The sequence below is a fragment of the Anopheles coustani genome, chromosome 2 (genome assembly GCF_943734705.1).
Source record: "Anopheles coustani chromosome 2, idAnoCousDA_361_x.2, whole genome shotgun sequence".
Classification (NCBI taxonomy): domain Eukaryota; kingdom Metazoa; phylum Arthropoda; class Insecta; order Diptera; family Culicidae; genus Anopheles; species Anopheles coustani.
In genome coordinates, this window is record NC_071289.1 from 30,036,986 (window position 1) to 30,055,929 (window position 18,944).

Genomic DNA, 18,944 nt, shown 5'->3' on the forward strand with positions numbered 1-18,944 from the left:
TGCTTACTTCTTCAAGCTTGTAACTAACGCCACAACTACCACTGGTCCACAGAGCTGGAACGTAAATTTCGCAAACACAACCCTTCGAGAGGAGATAATTAAACACACTTGAGTAAAGTATGAAATGAATTCATAACAACAGAACAGAAGAGAAAGAGAATAAAAAACAAGATGTCAAAATAAATCATCCATCATTTCGAATCGTAAAGTGTAACACTGAATGTAAAATGTGTATGTTGTTTGATTGATGAAAAATACTAAAAACAAACAAAAAGCCATTATTTACTGTCTACTATTTTCACGATAGGGTGAGGAGGCGATGAAAAGGAGATGAAAACGAGGGAAACCAAATAATAAAAAAATCGGAAAAACCCAGATACCACAAACACGAACCATGGAGTGAACGCAGCAGAAACTATTGGAATACCAAACGAGACAAATAATCATAACCATCGTTGCGTGCAAAGTAATAAGACAAAATCGGGAGTTTAGTGTATCGATCTGATTAAAATTACTCGATTTTGCATGTGTATCCAAAAATGAACAAATGAAAGCGGAACACATGATATGCAAAACATCCAGCCAAGGGTTTGATGTTTGCCATGTGAGAGGAAATGAACAAGAAAGGCTTCCTCCATAAGTAGTACTTGCACAACATCCAACGAAGAGATCAAGGAATAATAAAATTGAAAGTATGGGAAGAAATAAAAACAAAATCAACCAAAACGTCGTTAGTTTACCATGAGCAATGAAAAACACTGTGTCTTAAATACATTGCTATCGGATTGTGATATTTTGATGACTACTCTCTCAAGCTTCTTTTACTTTTTTTTTTATAACGCTTTGTTATCTTATATTTTATCGTTTCATTATTTTTTTTCTTCCTCGCTCTCTCTCCTTTACATTCTTCATTCACTCACAATCTTTTCGTTTTCTTCTTTGTTGCTATTTGCCTTATCTAATCTTGATCCATTAGGTTTCGAGTTTTTCTACGGGTTCGCTCGTATCGTCTCCCGTACGGTATTGTTTCCTGTTGTTCACCACTGTTCGTAATCCGTACCCTTTTTTCCGTACGGTTCTCGCTGCAGTGTGTTGCATAAGAAATTGTCCCCACCCGTCTATTGTTGTGCTTTATTTGTCTTCTCCTTAAATCGTTTATGTACTTTCATACCACAACTTTTTTTTCAAATTTGCATCTGTTTAAAGAGTTCCAAGTTTTGGTGGTGTTCGCTTCTTCCGTATTTATCCTTTCGGTTGGCGCTGCAGTGCAAGTTTCTTCCTCCCATCGGCCACTGCTTCTTTCTTCAGTTCCTATCGTTTCCCGTTTCACACCCATTCATTGTCAGTTCAGTTCGTTTATCCACCCGCCAGCGTATCAACTGTAAATAATTGTTCGCTTACTCCGGTCCTCCCAGTTCCCTTTAAAGTGTACTCTCTTTCTCTCCTACTGCTAGGGTAATGGGAATGAAGCATTGAATTTCCACCGTGCTGCGATGCCGAGTTCCCGGCGTGGTTTAGGGTTGTGGGGTTTTAGCAACAGTTCGCTTAAGTGTTTTTTTTTTGTTTTCTTTTTGTTTACGTTGTGCAACTCGGGATGGACGAATGTGCCCATTCCCTCTGGCGCGCTGTGTTTCTTTAAGGTTCTGTGGGACTTGTTTCCTGTTACTCTGTGGACCTAGAGTCTTTAAAGTTCTGCTTTATTTAACAATATATAACTCTGTTTATCGCATTTTGGTTATCCTGTTCCCCTCCCCGCTGTGCACCGAATTAATTTTGGCCACGTACTATCGCGGGGTTTCGCCAATCCGCCAGCTTCCTTTCCCTGCGAAAGTGCGCCCAACCGAATCCCGGTCGGATTTTGGTAACCCCCAATTCACAGCATGTTCTTCGGTATGTTATGTGTGTGTGTGTGTGTGTGTGTGAGTGGACTGTTTCGGAAATGAAAAAGTTGATGGCGTCTAAAAATGTTCCACCCTAGAGACTTTTCTTTATCCGTATCATCCTATGCCTTTGTAAAAAAAGTAAAACAACTAAAGAAAAGAAAGGAAATGGAAGAAAAACAAATAAATCGATCAGTTTATTATTTTAAGAATAGTGCCATAAAAATATCATAAATCGCCGAAACGAAAACATAGAAGCAAAGTAAGAATTAGACTATTGTTTTCTGCACCAACCAACAACAGAAGGCGCTTAACCACTAAACATATATCTTGCCGTTATGGTTTTTTTTCTTCTCTTGTATTTTTGTTTTCACTACCTGTGAACTAACGAATTAACTGCACTTGTTGTGGCGTACCTTGCCGCATCCTTATCGATGCACATTGCCATCCAGTGCGGATGCGGTCGTATGTGTGCCTAAGTCAGTAACGCCTAGCTTAATCGATACTGTTAAGTAATAATACCTCTGTGTTTTGTGTGCCATCGACCCGGGTTTCGGGTGAAATAAAGCCCAACACTAGTCGTGTAACTTAATGCCTAAAAGTACCCTTCTTCCTACCTACTGTTGCCGCTGGTTTTAAGAACTGCTGCTTGCCCTACGAGGCGCCATTGTTTGTTCATGTATGAAAGCGTCAGCCCTATCGTTTGTGCAAAATCGTTTCCGGCACTACAGAAAGAGAACTAGCGCCCCCCTCGAAGACTGGAAGCGTTACGGTGCGTGTTAATTTTGGCATTTTTGGTGATTTGTGAACGGGTGCTCCGAAAAACTGAAAACCCATAAAATTTCCTTCCCACCTTCCGTTCAGGTTGCATTAGACTTTTTCCTTTTTCATAGCAAACTTAAACGAAATACAACACACTAGAACAATTTTACAATGGACCAACCGAAACATCAAGGACATTTAAACGCAATGCTTTACACAATTTAAATAATATCCATTCACAAATCACAATCATAATATCCTAAAGAAGGTCTATAGCTACAGAAAAAAAAAGAAGGATCTAAATGCACGGTTCGTTTCTGCGGCTTGTGTGTAAGTGTGTGCTTATGTTGAGCTATTCGATTAGAGAACCATCCTTAACGACGGATGTTAAGCTAGACGGAAACTGGTAACGTTATTGGTTGTCTTTAGTTTATGTCGTACGCTCATATCTCGCTGATAGACAAAATATTTTGCTCGAAACAAATGTTGCACACGGGAAAATAACGCCTAATAAAATCAATGGGGCTCGTTAGGCGAGATATGAATGTATTATCGCTACTCGTAACGGTTGAGCTTTGGATGTTTAGCTATGGAATCTTACGATTTGCGGCCTCTGGTCGTCCCAAGCGGGATGGATGCGATTTAACAATTATTCCTAATTCATTGGCTATTGGGTTGGGGCTTGGGTTGTTGGTAAAATCGTTCACTATTTCGTCCTTTTATTTAGTTTTCAGCCGTTAACAATGTGCTAGCTTCATGAAAGCGGTGTAGTTATGCGCTTATAACCATTATGCTACTGAAGAGGGCACTTCACCACAACTGTCTCTGTGTTATGTCTGTGATCCTGATGCCTAAGATAGTGTGAAACGGGGGCCATTTGTTCTAGACACAAAAAATGCTCAACCAAAATACTACCATCGTTAAGTTTTTTGTTTTGTTTAGCACCAGATTATGTGTGTGTATGTGTTTCAGTGCATTTCAATGCCCCTCGTTCTGCGGAGACTACATCGGCACAACACACTGTCGCCTAGTAATATAGCTAACGTACGATTGTTACAGGTTGTTGTATTGTTTTAACCTAGTGAAAAAAAATTAAGCTACTTGATTTCCTTACCACGTTCCGATTCGCCTCATAATGTTGCCCATCTAAGTACGGTCCGACCCCGACTCCTCTACTACAACTTAATGTTACTGCTTTGCGTGTCACACTCACGCGCAAACGGAATGATATCGAATACTTATAAACGCAGTAAACGCCAGCGCCTACGATCGTGGTGTAACGTGGTAACGTTTGGTTACGTTGTTCGAATATGATCTCCCGCGTCGCTATGTCACGTCGTGCTTACTTCGATGGATTCAATTTTATGTCTGGAATTGATATTTTTCAGAGAAGGTAAAATTCATGTTTAAACACACATGTTCTTATAAGCTCTCTTTGATTTGTATCACTCAGTGAAATTTTTAAATTAACGATGAAAGAATATCGAACTGATGCGATAAAAAAAATCCAAATCGACCATGGACAAACTGGATGCTGGAACAAGATCTAGGAAGCCAATTTGTCAAGTAGTATAAAATTCATTGAGTTTAGTAATTTTTCATTGAATAAAAAGCGTAACTTTCGTACGTGATTGTGGTTGCGATTGTTGGTAAAAAAAAAAATTTCGAAAAGGGTAAATGCAAGCACCGCATGTAGATAATCCGAGCTTTAACCAATAATGCAGACTTGATCGAAAATTGGACATCAAAGTAAGCTTGAGAGCGATGATAGTGTTACGCGTTACATAACGTTACGCACACGTTATCATGTCACGACCAACATTCGAACGGTGGCGCTGCGATTTCGCTAAGGCATCGGATACTCGAATGTAAGAGAACGAGTTGGAAGAAAGCGCTAATTGTTGCGTCGCCTGGCGCTCTGGCACGCCCCCTCCCTCCTTCAGCCCCCCGAGGGACTCCCGCTGAATGCGCTAGGAATTGTGCATAGTGTGCGGCCGGTTTTGGTATGGTCGGCCAACCACGGTGACGTGAAGCGTCCGGAAGAGAAGCCCGTTAATGCTGCTGCTGCTGCTGCATGCAGCAGAGTGTAACACCGGCAACGGCTACCCTAGATGATTATCTCTCAAATGGGGTGCTGCTCGTCCGCACAGTCCTCATCCTCGTCGTCGTCCTCGTCCTCGTCCGGGTCTTCGGTAGCGCCGTTCAGCCGCCGGCCGGCACTCCCAGTCCGAGTGTCACCTCTCCGATCGTCATCGGCACCGTCGTCGTCGTCATCATCCTCGTCGGTTGAGCTGGCCGAAAGAAGGGCCGTCGTTTGCGGGTTCACGGGACCACCGCCCGGGCGTCGGCTGGCCGATTTGGGCGTGTTGATGGATGACGCCTTGATTAGACCCGGTCCTCGGCGGGCTCCGTACTTGTCTCGCTCGGGCAGGGATTTGGTGTAGTTCTCTTCTGGGATTGCCTCGCTGCAGATTTGGGAAGGATTAAGAGGGGTTCGATTGTGTTTGGTTTTTCACGATGGAGTGTTTATGATGTGTTTGCGTGAGTAGGAAAATTCAGTCAATGACATCATCAAACAATGCGGGAATCAGGGACAACGGGCCAAAGGTTTTGAGAAAAGGGAAGAGAAAGAAACAGAGAGAAAGAGAGAGAGAAAGGGAAGAGAAACGGTATACGAATATGACAGATTGGAATTTTTACACTTTTGATGGCGATCTACGTTGCGATGGTGAGACAATTTGAGCTAAATGCAACGATTGTGGTTGTGTGGGGGTGTGTGTGGTATTGTATTTTCCCCCCTCTCAGCTAACCCATTCACTAAAGTGTGTATTGCATAATGCATTGCTCTACTGCATGATGCTGGCGTAAGATATACATATGTTCACGGCTGATGACCCTAACTGGCCATTGTGATTTTCTTTATTTTACGACGATTATGCTGCAAGCACTGCGGACGATTCGATGGCCAGCGGATATTCGTGTGTGAAACGAGCGGATTGAACGTGAAAATTGAACGTAACGTAAATGAACAACCGAACAATGCAAACGAACTTCCACCGAAGATGAAGCAGTTTCAAATACGATACGGGCTACAATGCAAACTGCACTAAGTATAGGAGGACAAACTACCGCAACTGGCGAAGGAAACCACCACTACCGAGCATAAAATGGGCAACTTGTTTCCTTAAACACGCCACCCAGCGTTAAATGCGCACCAACGGACGAACTGGATACCCGAGGGAAGGCGAATATCAACTATCCTTTTCTACATCTAAGAACCAACACTAACTAACGTAAGCCACGTAACAGGCCGAATAGACGATTCGTATAAATCCAATACCCAACGGAAGTATAAGAAAACGAAGAACCCCAATATGCCACAATGTCAATGTATTCTAAATGAAGAGTTATGTTAGTAAAAAATGGTATGGAATATGGAGCCGATGATGGCGGTTAACATGTTAATGCCAATTTAGAGCCCACAAAAAAAAGAAACCTTCTTACTTAGAAGATCTTTAAAGCAATGGAAATCTAACCCACTACCCAGTAAATAAAGTCACGACACTTGACTGAAAATAAAAATTAAACTGTTTAGGAAAGCTCAAACATAAAATTATCGATTGGGACAAATCAAAATTTTAAATAAGTGGAGGAGCGCCACTGCTTTCGATTGTTTGCACCAAAAAGGAGGCGCATGGTAGTTTTCAGATTTAGACAGATGGAGGCGCCTGGTAGTTTACAGATTTAGCCAAATGGAGGCGCCTGGTGGTTTTCAGATTTAACCAGAAGGAGGCGCCTGGTAGATTTCAAATTGTTTGTGGCGGAATAAATGGAGGCGCCCGGTTATTTTTAAATTTGGTAACAACATACAAGAAAAAGAAGGCATGTGATAACTTTTAGAATTTTATGCGGAGTTTCTTCAAAAATCTACATCTACATCTACTTAAACAGTTTGAGAAGGCGATTTTGGTGAATTGGAATAGGAAAAACGAAATAAAAAATCTAGTTCAATCTAAAGATAGATTAAAGATAAGTCTTAATCCCCGGATAAAGAATACTACAGCAAAATCAACCAGATTAACATAATTTTGCAATACACCTAATAGTAATACATCCTCAAAATGTTTCATGCAATTTTGTACAACATACAAAGCTAACGTTAATTAAAATTTAGGTATGGTTAAGCATGTGCGAACTTTGCAAATGTGCAGATCACCAGCGATACTGATAATGTACGTGTGTGGGTGAGAATACTACAACTACTGAACGAATATTTTTAACTGCCATTGCAAGGGAAAATCTTCTAATGGAAACTTGGTTTCTTTCCGGTTTTGTTTTGTTTTTTTTTTCTTGCACCTTCTACCAAAAGTTGAAACAAGCAACATTCGTCTATGCAATAGATTATGGTATATATTTAACGCCTGGTTTCAGTGTCTATTGTTAAAATATATGTTAGAATAAAACTTGCACCACACGCTCCAAAAGCCCACCGGTGTGCTTTACTTAACCGTTTGATTTGTTTAGAAATCGTTAACGAACTACTTATTCTACTATCCACAACACCATCGAAATCGGAACCAAATGTAGCCTCCGGCCGTTGGGAAGCGGGAGGTGTATTTTTTTTGTTGTTTTCCTATTGAACTCCACCATTGAAATGGAAGCCTATAATAACATATCTCGATGCAGTGGAGAAGTTTAGCAGGCCATCATCCCTGGTTTGTACAGTTTTCTTTTCTACAACATTTAGCTACGCTTATTTCCTAATAGAATGCAAGCAAAGGGGCGAATGCTAAAACAAATAATGCTACAAACAACGATAAAGGGATAGCACGTTTAGGGTAAAACGATAAAAATGAATTTGTTCAATACTTTCAGCTGGTAATACATGCCACAAATTAAAATGCTTAAAAGATTAACTCTACTATATTGTTTAAGAATAAGTTTAGTTAACGTTTACTTGTGAGATAGAGCGAGTTAATAGATTGCGTAGATAAGAAAGGAAGTAAGAGGCAAGGTCTTCTAGTGGAGGAGTGAGTTGGTGGGCCAATTGAATCGGTTAATTTTTACGGAACCATAAATTCGGTTTTATCCCCTACACACAGTTTATGTCACAATCTGACGGAAAAGTCGTTGGTGAGAGTTGAGAAGAAAAATCCGACTCTTCCATCGACAATGCTAAGTACACATCGTCATCCGTTTGCCGATCCGATACTTTTCCAATGCACAACAGGAATTTTGTCGTTGCTTGTGTGGAAACGAGAAGGAACTAAGGAGTGTTAGTGGAGAGATAGCGAAGGAGGAAAATCAGAAAGAAAACTAGATTGCCGGCTATGATTCGGCTGTAGAATTTTGTGAAGGATAGAAAACAACATTCCTCGAAAGTGTGTCTTGTTTTGTTGGCAAGTTTGCATCCGAATTGTAAAATTGCACTAAAGTTGCACTAGAAACAGGATTGAAAAAGGTGAGGAAAAAAGAAGAATTTAACAGGACACAGTTTCACGAAACGCTTGCGACCAAATTAAACAATTTGTTTGCACTAACAGTAGTGGCGTAGAACAAACAAGATCAAATATTGAACCGTGTGATTTTGGGACCTTGTGTGTGTATGTGAGTGTTTACTTTAATGGGATAGCAAAGATTAAAACACGATGGTTGCAGCAAAACGGATGGAGAGACTAACAAACGAGTTTAACGTAGAGAATTAAAGTGAAATATTCAGTTAAATACCAGCATTTCATCGACAAGCGACGATGGGACACAATGTTAAAGTCAAAATCGGTCGTATTGTACCTGTTGTGGAGGGAAGAAAATAGGAAAAATGCATTGTAGAAACCGCAACGGCTCACGGTGCCACTCACTTCACGAGTCTAGCTTAAGTTACTGGAGTTACAGGAAGGTATAGTTTAAGAAAGGCAAGTAACAGAAACGTTAGAAGATAGTGATAAAATTGGGCACAAGCGATAGGAGATTGATCCGCTGTGGAATCGCGCAAGACTAGTTGCGTATACCGTTGGTATCATTGTTGGCCGGTTAGACTAGAGTCTACAATGCTTTAAGTATGGCTACCGACTACGCTAACCTTACATCTAGGTATACATATTCGGTTATCTTGTTCATAATGGCCTTTGGGACTACTTTGTTCTATCCAGCTCACTGGTGACTACAACATTACTATTAAGCTTTACGGGGTTTAATTGGTTTAATGGTGATGGACCTACCTTACAAAGTAAACGTAACGCAACGTAACGCATGGTAACCGGACGAGCGCGACGCTCTCTACAAACCTATCAACAGAGTGTTCTACAAGGCACAATCAATAGGTAGAATAGATCCCCTGTTTCTTGAGGGGTTTTTTTCTTATCGCAACACACCTATACGCAACATGCAACATGCAACAGAATGATAGCGAGGATATAGAGTAGCACCTCCTCCTTTTCTTAGTCCTACACCATTAGCACCGGGATCGGTGAGTCGATGTCGTCGTTCACTGTTGGAGTGTTTACCATGCACTACACCCGGCCCTTCCGTCCGACTAACCATACCATACACACACCCATACACCAGAGGAGTTGTTAGACAGCCCATGTTCACTACGCGATCTTCGACGCCGATGGTGGTGTAGGCTCGGGAACGTCGTCTCCTGCCGCAGTCAGCCTCACCAACCTTTCCATCCGTCTTGTTGATGGAGGTCGCACCGTTTGTTCGACCGGTTTGAGGTTAGGTTAGGTTAGCCGCCTTTGTATTTTGAAGGGGTTGTGATGGTGGGAACTTCTCTATGGTAAGGGATGATCGTTGGGAACGATTTGGAAAAGCAACTGTTCGCAAAAGGAAGGAGCGAAGGACTCAAACTGTCCACTTGCTCGAGGATCCTCTTTTCTAAGTCCCTTCTGGGTTTCCTTTGTCTGGATAAAAAATTCAATCATTGTTTTCGTTTTGCTATTGGCTTTTGGCTCTAGCAAATGGAGCAGCCGCTCGGTTTGTCTCTAGCTTTTCTACTTTGACGACGAAGGCGTTTCGTCATCCGCCTCGAGCGGTGGAGCGGGGAAGGGCTCGAGGGTGTACCGGCTTGGTCGACGTCCGGGCACTAGCAGCCTGCGGAGATGGGAACAACAACGAACATTTATAAAACGAAAAACGGCTGACAAACTGACGCATGCGTTTGTGGGTAGAGTATTGTGTCTCTGAGGCCTGAGGTGGATGTTGTTTTGCAGTTTGTTTTGCTTGTTATTGTATTTGTTTGTTTTTTTTTTGTATTTTGTTTCTCTTCTACTCCAATGCTTTGTTTAAAACTTTTTTTTAATATTCAACGGATATCCTGATTTCATTTTTAAAATTTTTATAATTACAAGCTTTCTTTTCTATGATTTGTTGTACTAGAGAGAATGGTGTTCGATTTGAATTTGTTTGTGATCCTTGGTGAAGATAAAAATCGAATTTCACTACCGATTTGCAATACAACAGGGTTTCATTAAATAAATGGAAGTGCCGGCCATGACAGATTTCTTCGAGGGCTTTGCTGAGCTCGAAAGCTGAGACCGGTGCAGAGAGAAATATTCGTTGCTTTCGTTGCATCGGGTTTGGTGAGTTCGCGGTACATTCAGGTGACGCCACAACTGAATAGATTAAATCAAACGAGAGAACAGCAAGAGCGCAAAACGATACATGAAATGTTAAAAACAAAACCACTAAAAAAGCCTGATTGGAATTGTATTGTACGCGTAAAACGACAAAAAACTTATGACATGTAGTAGTGGAATTGCACGGAACGAAATGGAATTTCATTTGCAAAATGTGTTCAAGTGATAAACGATTGAAAGTTGAACGCAGAAATTGGACAACAAACAAGATAACTACTTATTTGGTGTTCGAAGCAACATCCAAGAGGTTGAGAGGAAAAAAAGGAAAACAGAAATCTACAGTAGTAAGCAGCATTTGGGCACAGGGGCTAGGCTTCTAGAAACTTTAACTACCACAAACCGCTCTTTCGTTGCGTTTTGTGTGTTGAAAAACAAATGAGAGAAGTAGAAAAAAAATGCCTAAGAAAATTTAATTGCAATAGTTCTAGATGCTTTGGCAATTGGCGTGAAAAAGTGGCGCCCGCCAAACAAAACAACAAAAAACCCCCCGGGCGGCTATCGGTATCGAAAGAAAAGGCGCATTTAAAAGCGTGGGTTTCATATTTTGTGGTCTGGTGCAAGTCTATGAATTGAAAAGGAGCACACATTTACCGCTGAAAACTGTTCGCTAAGGCCACATTATCTGCAAGGAAGAAATGTAGAGAAAGAGAGAGAAAGAGAGAAAAAAATGATTTTAAACGGGCCACTCACTCTACCGCTAGAGAGACACATTTTTCCGGCTTTTCCCGTCACTTCTCTGAAACGAGCGTTCGATCTTCGTCGCTTAGAAGACGGCCATGGATGGAAAATACTTCCAAGGCACACACACGAGCCACTTGCGGGAGAGACCGTCCTGGATGTATCACTTTGATATCAGTGGCAACATAAGTGTCTTAAAAAACAAACCGTTTTCAAAACCAAAAATTCATAGCTATGAAAGTTTATAACTAGAATTTCAAACTACGAGGTTTATTTGGAAAAATAAATTACACTAGCATGTGTTTGGGAAAAAAAAGGAAAAAAATAAGGTAGAACCCAACAAACCGAAATGATCAATAGAAGTGCTGCTTACAGGAACAAATATTGAAACGTAAAACGTTTATTTTGCCCCAAAAATGAGGCAAAAACAAACAAAACTTGGTTTTCCAGGATCGAGGAAATTTTGAAGGATCGGATGTGTAGAGTTTAGTGAGAATTATGTGTGAGTGTTAGTTTTTCCCTTCAGCTGTAATATGTTTGTGTTAGTTTACGGTAGTCGTGTGTTTTACGGTGATGTGTATTTTACGGTAAATAATGAGTGCGTGGGTTGTTGATGTACCGTTGGGCTTAGGCTGTTTAACTGTTTTAACCCAACAAAGGTTGAGGACTGTTTGGAAGTGCGTATAATACGGGTGTACGATGTGAGTGGGTCAACGTGAATGAATTGTTGTTAGTCAGTTTTTAAAATAGTACATTAGAGTATGTGCTTAACAACTAAGATATATTGAATACATCTACTACGCTTAGGGTACTACACAAATAACACACACACAACGAATACACGAATATACTGTTTACGGTTCGATATTAAACGACGATAAAGCAATTCTACTTTTACATAAATTACTCATGCAACGAATATTTGAAGAATTTGAAGGTATCATTAAACGTACGAGTAAAAATGTGCTTAGCACGGTTAAAATACGGTGGGACAAGATGGCACCATCCGCATCATCAATGCCCTTTCACATTTTGTCTACCATACCAAATGCTACCAAATGGAAATCCAATTTAAAATTACGTTCAGTGTTCGAATCCTATATCTTGACTACTGTCGATATTGGTGACAGCTGTCAACATATTTCGCGTATCGCTTGTTTAGTTAAAATTTGGTCAAAACGTTTGACAGTAAAACCGTTTTCATAAATTTTGAAATAAGATCTAAAAACAAAGATTATTCTTCGGAGTCTTCGGGAGCATTACGTCCTTGCCGTAATGAAAAACAGGGAATAAAGAAGGGGGTTTCGTTTGGTTCGAACTTACCCGCTCAGCTCCAACATCGATCCCCGGCGGTTATTGCGCCGATGGCTGGCGGTCACCGGGAACGCATTCGCATGCGGCACGGCCCGGGAGATACCGAGCGGGTCCAGGACCTGGTTGGCCGACGGGTCACCGCCATCGAGCGTGATGTAGCCGGCGATCGAGGCCGACCGTTTGTCCTTGGGGACGGCCGCCCCCCGGCCGACGGGCGTCGTGGCCGCCACCGGCGTCGATGTCTCGGAATCCGTCACTCCGCCGATGACGACACCGCCGGAACCGGAACTCTCGCGCCGGAACAGACCTATTACGGACTTAGCCTGTTTAGGTTGCGTTAGGCCACCTGTGGTTTTATATTATTGTTTTTTTTTTTTGTTCAAAGGAGGGACCACACACACAGGCGTGCCGTGGAGTGGCAGCGACACACACGCACGCACGCACACACGAACACCCACACACACACAAACGAGCGTGGTGCATTGAGGCACGTTTGGGGATTTTGTTTGGACGGGAAGGACAACAGGTTCGGGTCACACAACACACGTCGTTAGAAAGAAGATTTGTGATTGTTTAAAAAATATTTTCATATGCGTGTGTGTGTGGTGTGATAGTGGTTCGTCGGTGGTTTTCGATGCGGTAGTTGCAGTGTGGTGTCGTAGAGAGAGAAAGAGAGAAAGAGAAAAGAGAAACCATACGGGGAAGGCACGGATAGATGATAAAAATGCGGTTAGGTGCAAGCTAATGCGCGGATGCAGAAAATTATATGAAACTAAAATGTAGAATCAACTGAACGGAAACGGAAAATGGAACACTGGTAGGCAGCCACGGGGGACGGGGTGCGCTTACGAAAGTGTAACCGGAGAGTACACTTTCCTTTGCGTATAGGCGTAAAGTTTTTATGGAAATTTTGACACTTCAGCTAGTATCAGATTTCGTTACAAACGAGTGTCTGTTCGTGACCACACGTCGTTGTGATTTAACCAACAGAGAAAAGGTGAAAACCAAACAACTAACATGAAAGTAAATAAACGATCTTGGACCTCAATAATGAACATAAACTGCACTCGCGCTGGTGCAAGTTGCTTACGGAAAGAGTGATGAGTGGGTACTGCGTACTGAAGTAACACGAGGGACCTTTACAAGCCGACCGGGTAAGACTGGTCGAAGAATGATCGACAACAGTGAAATACATTAGCATTAGTACAACTATAGCGCTTGGTGCTGGCGGCGACAGCTGCAGCAGCATTAGCAGATGATGCTTTCGTTTAGTTCAGCCTACACATATTTTCCAACGGACATTACATCGATATCGATTCATTCGTCATGCACGTATATACACAATTAAGACACCGAATTGATCGTGGCACTTGGGAAAACAGCACGAAGAATAAGAAAATCAATATTTCAAGATTTTTAAACAAACAATAGACGCAGGGATAGGAAGCTAGTGAAAAACTAGAGAACAAATGAAATAGCTAAACGATTCAAAGGAGCATACGTCGCTTTTCCAGCGGCCCCGTTGTGCAGAATACGTTCAGAAAGAAAACTCACTAAAAACACTCCCAGCACGAAGGAAAAGCCGAAGGACTCGCAATGGATGCAAAGTCCACACAAAGTCGTAAATACCGTCGTCATGGCAACACGCAGGTGCCATAAAAGGTTGAGGAAGCTTAAAATAGGTCCAAAATATAAAAAACAAAAAGAAGGACACTATGTAATATTCAAGCAGTGCGCATCGTACATCAACGAAATTTGCTTCTTTTCTAATAAATGTTTAATTTTTAACAAAGCTAAGCTCTTTTGCCGTACGAGACCAAGTGCTGAGTTCAAATGAATTGTTTCATCAGATGAATTTTCTCCCTCTGTTTGCGGTACTGTTCCAATGTTTCTGATTGTTGTACTGTGTTTTATGTTTTTCTAGGGTCGGTAGGTTGGTTCTCATACTGTGTGATCGGAAAGGGTGTGAATAAAAATTCTAAAAATACAACAAAAGTCAAACAAGAACAAAAAATATAATCAATCAACCAAAGCATGGAAGAATTTAAACTGATGTGTATCTTCCGTGATACGGGAACATGCACAAATCCCAAAATCGCTCGGCTATAAATGCTGCAGTTGCGCCAATTGGGTACGTGGTTCGAAATTCCTAACGCCTGATGCGTTGCATAACTGTTTCGGCTTGGCAATGGAACAGATGATAGCGGGGCTGGGTGGGCACTAACGAGAAATCGAAGGTGTTGGTGTACGCAGAAAGAAGAAATCGAACTGATAATAATCCCTTTCCCTCTGTCCAAACTGACCAGGGGCCATGCCTATACCACCAGTAAGGCTGCTGTGGTAGTGTGTGTCACCACCGAGAAAGGTCGGAGAGGGTATCAGGATGGTGGGCCCCTTTTTTCCATTCCGTCGTCGTCGAGATTCGTTGAAAGATTCTTTCTTCTATGATATCCACTTCCCCGCTGGCCATGCGCCAGCGGGACAATTTAGTTCCAAGACTTACCCAAAAACGTTGCACTTGGTGAATTATAAGCTAAATACTCCTTGTTCGAAGCCCACGATGGGAATTCGTTCTGTTTGATAGCACCATTTTCGTCATTCTCGTCCACGCGCTTCCATGGTAGGACGGCTTCGATGGCCGTCGGTGTTGCAACACGTTGTTCCGCTAAAACAAAGCGAGAATGAAATAGATAAATTACATAAAATTAAACCTCTTTTGCATCAGTCCGTTTTCGCCACTCACCTTCGAACACTCGTGATTCTCGCGAGAAACGTTTGTCCTCCTTTTCGGCACCTCTTTCATCGACTGATGAACGAAAAGATAAATGATAATAAGATGTAAAAAAGATGAGGAATGACAAAATGAATTCTACACCATAGTGTATGCTTTTCTCCGTTAAACAGAACAGAATAATGTGGAAAAACACATAAAGCATCCGATGTGTGGCGCTTTTTGTTTTCCGGTGCTAAAAATGGGTGACAAAAATAACATCGAAACATGCGAACTGGTTGACACATAGGAAAACAATAAAAGAAAAAAACCATTGCAGCAGCTAAACTTCACAACAAAACGGATAATACGAACCGAACGAAAGAAAACAAACAATGTTATGCTATGGGTTTAGCATTACCCAGCGGAAACGCATTTGCAGCGTGGTATAATTTGTGCATTAATGGCTACTACACGCATACGGAAGAAGTACTAAAACATGAGTGTAGGAAAGTGAAACAGTCCGCCGCAACATACAACAGTGAGTTCAGTGTCGTCCGTCCATCGGACATTTGCGGTGCTATAGTGTCCTAGAGGGCGCTATCGGAATTCATTCCATTCCCCACATACACACAAACACACACACACTCAGTTGCGTGACTAGGCGCCTCCACGAACTTTGCTTGAGGTGGGGGGGGTGGGGGCTAGGCTTCGGAGCCCACTAATGACATATTTTCAAACTTATACGTAAGCTCAAATAAATCGTTTGTAATCAGTGTAGTGTTGTCATATTTTGTACAGATTTTCAGATCAAGGAAACAAAAGTTATGAAAAAATATGCCAAATGTTCCAATTTTCATGCAATGAACTGTATGTGTCAACAAGTATACAAACAAGTCTGACGAGAGAAAACAAGAGTATATGAAATGACTAAAGTTCAAGAAATTAACAACAATCAACAGCTAAACAAACTTGCTTGCAAACTTCTCCTAGTGAGCTAAAACTGGTTCCATCGCAAGAAGGATTAACGTTAATCCGAACAGGTTAGTGCCACCGGCGACATAAACCCGCCGAGCTAAACATTGCTAAACCGGAACGGCATTGTAGACCGGATTTACTCGGTCGCACACTTCGCTCTACTTCTCTGCGTTACCCGAGTGAAAGGCAAAAGAAACCATACCGAACCAAGAACTCAACGTAACCAGAAAAAGCTTGCACGGCGACCAAAAACTCGCAGCAAATGCTTGCAAAGAACTGGCAAACACAAATCAAATATCGCGCGAACGATACAGCGAGAGCTTGCAATAGGAACACAGAGAAAGATAGAGAGAGAGCGAGCGAGCGAGCGAGCGAAAGGTATGTAGAGTGGGGGGAAATGCGGCTGCTAGGCCTGGGACACACATACCGAAGTTCTGATAGGATCGGTCCCTGCGCCACGGAAGGAACGATTCGGCCGCCGTCGGCGTGATCCGTTCCCTGTCGGAGGCGGAACTGATGCTGAAGTTACTGTTGCTGTTGTAGGTGGTGAGGGTGAGGGTGTTTCTATTGGGTTTGAGCTGGGAGGGATTGCTGCTGCCCGGGCCCATAATGCTAGAGGTGGACGGGATGGCGGCGGCGGCGGAGGAAGAGGAGGAGGAGGAGGTGAACTTGCTCGTGTAGTGCTTCACAATGCGTGCCTTTGTGGGATCGAACCCGGGCAGGCTTGCGATATGTGCGATCAGAGAGCTGTTGTTGTTGTTAGTAGTAGTAGTAGTAGTAGTAGAAGGAGTAGAAGAAGTAGTAGTAGTAGCGCCAGCAGTGGCGGTTGCCTTACTTGCACCACGGTCTCCTCCGGACGCAAGGGATTGTTTTAGACTTACAGCCGGCGATTCGGCTAGAAAAAGAGATAGACAGATTGATAGAAAGAAAACGGAACGAACACAAACCGAAAAAAGAATTCCCGGTGCGGGAAGATAGAAGGAAGATGGAAAACGGGGTTCTGGCTCCAATGATGAAAAATTGATATTGTGAAAACGACAAGTCTCTAATAACACAAATCAAAACATTTAGATAAGGGCGTAAGGACGATGGTAGACGATAACTGTCTAACAATACAAATCAAACATTTTTCCTAGCACGTCGTCACATCAAGAGAGAAATGAACACAATCAAACCGAAAAGAAAAACTCATTGATTGAACAACAATTAATTTAGTGTTCCAATTACTACATGCAACACTAAATTGGCGTTATTTTCCAAAGTGAATCACTAAATTGTTCGCCCTTTCAACAGGAGACGAGATATTAACAGCACATCAAAGACAGGAAAAGTTCCTGCTCAAGTAGTCAAAAGATTCAAACCAAAACCTAATAACCAGTTTCAACCAGTTTCAATACACACGCACACGAGAAGTACCACAAAAAAATGACAAAACAGAAAGCTCACAGAGTTGAAAATAGATATAGAGACCGTAACTGGGAAAACGGAAAGATCCAGAGAAAGATAAAAGATATCAAGCAGAAGAGATTAGAAGACAGTAGTCGAGAAGAAAACTCAAAAAGATGCAACAGATGCAAACGGATTTGCTGCGTGCGAATCGACCATAACTGAATGCATTTACATCAAGCAATCGATCCACGGCTGCGAACATTCGGACATGTGTTTGTCTGTTTACACACGATACCCCCCATGGTCGCTTAAGTAGACGAGTTTTAAAAAAGTGATAGAAGAGATGGAAGGACTCGTAGGCGGACCCGATAGACAAACGAAGATAAAACGGCATTTCGCGGACAAAGGGCCACTGAGGCCCTCTGCTGCTGCTGTTGCTCAACACTTACGCGATGACTTGGCGGTAAAGGTTAGGCCACCCCCGTCCCAGTCTTCCGCCGGTCCGGCTTGTCTCTCCTCGTCCTCGTTATCCTCGTGCAGGACTTCGTTGATATAATCTGTGGTCGGGTCGTATTCATTGGGTGCGTGAGGAGGTGGGTGGGTTTTCGAATGCAGGATAGAATAAGAAAATGGTGAATTAATGTCTACTGGAGCGCACAGCAAACCGAAAATAGAATAATTCTGTCCGATGATAATGTAAGTAAGTACTTAGAATAATCACATAAAAATATAAAATTAAAACAACCAAAAGATAAAGCCATTAAATGAAACTAACAAATATTGCAATGCGCGCAAAAGAAAAATATATACTCAACAATAGGATGGGCAAAATAATGTGTAGAAAAATACTTTGGTGAAATACTGACGAATACACTATACCACTGACAGAAAGGTGTAAAATGAAAGAGTTGATCATTTATGGATGAATAGATTTTGTATCACAAAAAAAGTAAAACATTTCTTTAGAAAGTGATTGGATAGAAACAGTGCAGTAAACAAGACGTACCATAACAACTTTAGAGATAGACAAAAATTCGTGACATACTAACACAAGGGTTTTTAGCGAATTCAGTTCAGAACTGATCATTTCACATGAAATAAAAAACAAGATAATACTACTGGATAATTTAAAAAAAAAATAGTTGTCAAATACAACAAGAAGAACTCCTAGTAAAAAATAATGATAAACATCTTGTTATACAGCATAAACAAAAGTTTGAAGGCAATAATTTAATCCTCCAATGGTAAACAACATGTAACTCAGATATATACTATACGACACACCATCGTACATCATTGAAATAACACTGATTAAATATCTGTATCGAATGTTGTTATGATTAAATATCTGTATCGAAAGTCAAAAAAAAATCTACTACAAAGAAAACAGCTACAACAACTTTTTCAGAGACAAACTGATAATCAGCATTTGTTTGTTAAAGCTAGGGTAAATTTCATTGCATCCAAAAAATACTCACAAACAGTTTGTACTCTAAAAAGCGTTCACTAACTCAAATTAAAGATTAACTAGGTATTTTTAAGTGCAGAACTGACAATACACAGATTTATCTCAAGGGATAAATGAACACAGATTTA

The 18,944-nt window shown here is 41.6% G+C and overlaps 1 protein-coding gene across 1 annotated transcript in view; it reads right to left on the reverse strand.

Annotated features, from left to right (window-relative positions):
* Positions 1 to 4,764: 4,764 nt before the first annotated feature.
* Positions 4,765 to 18,944, reverse strand: part of LOC131264190 (sodium/hydrogen exchanger 3) — a 33,771-nt gene continuing 19,591 nt past the window's right edge. The window contains exons 16-21 of the mRNA XM_058266478.1: positions 17,798 to 17,905; positions 16,795 to 16,854; positions 15,015 to 15,077; positions 14,775 to 14,936; positions 12,281 to 12,617; positions 4,765 to 5,107 (exon numbers count right to left, since the gene is read on the reverse strand). Coding sequence (XP_058122461.1) covers positions 4,765 to 5,107; positions 12,281 to 12,617; positions 14,775 to 14,936; positions 15,015 to 15,077; positions 16,795 to 16,854; positions 17,798 to 17,905 — 1,073 coding nt within the window. The remainder of the gene's footprint in view (positions 5,108 to 12,280; positions 12,618 to 14,774; positions 14,937 to 15,014; positions 15,078 to 16,794; positions 16,855 to 17,797; positions 17,906 to 18,944) is intronic.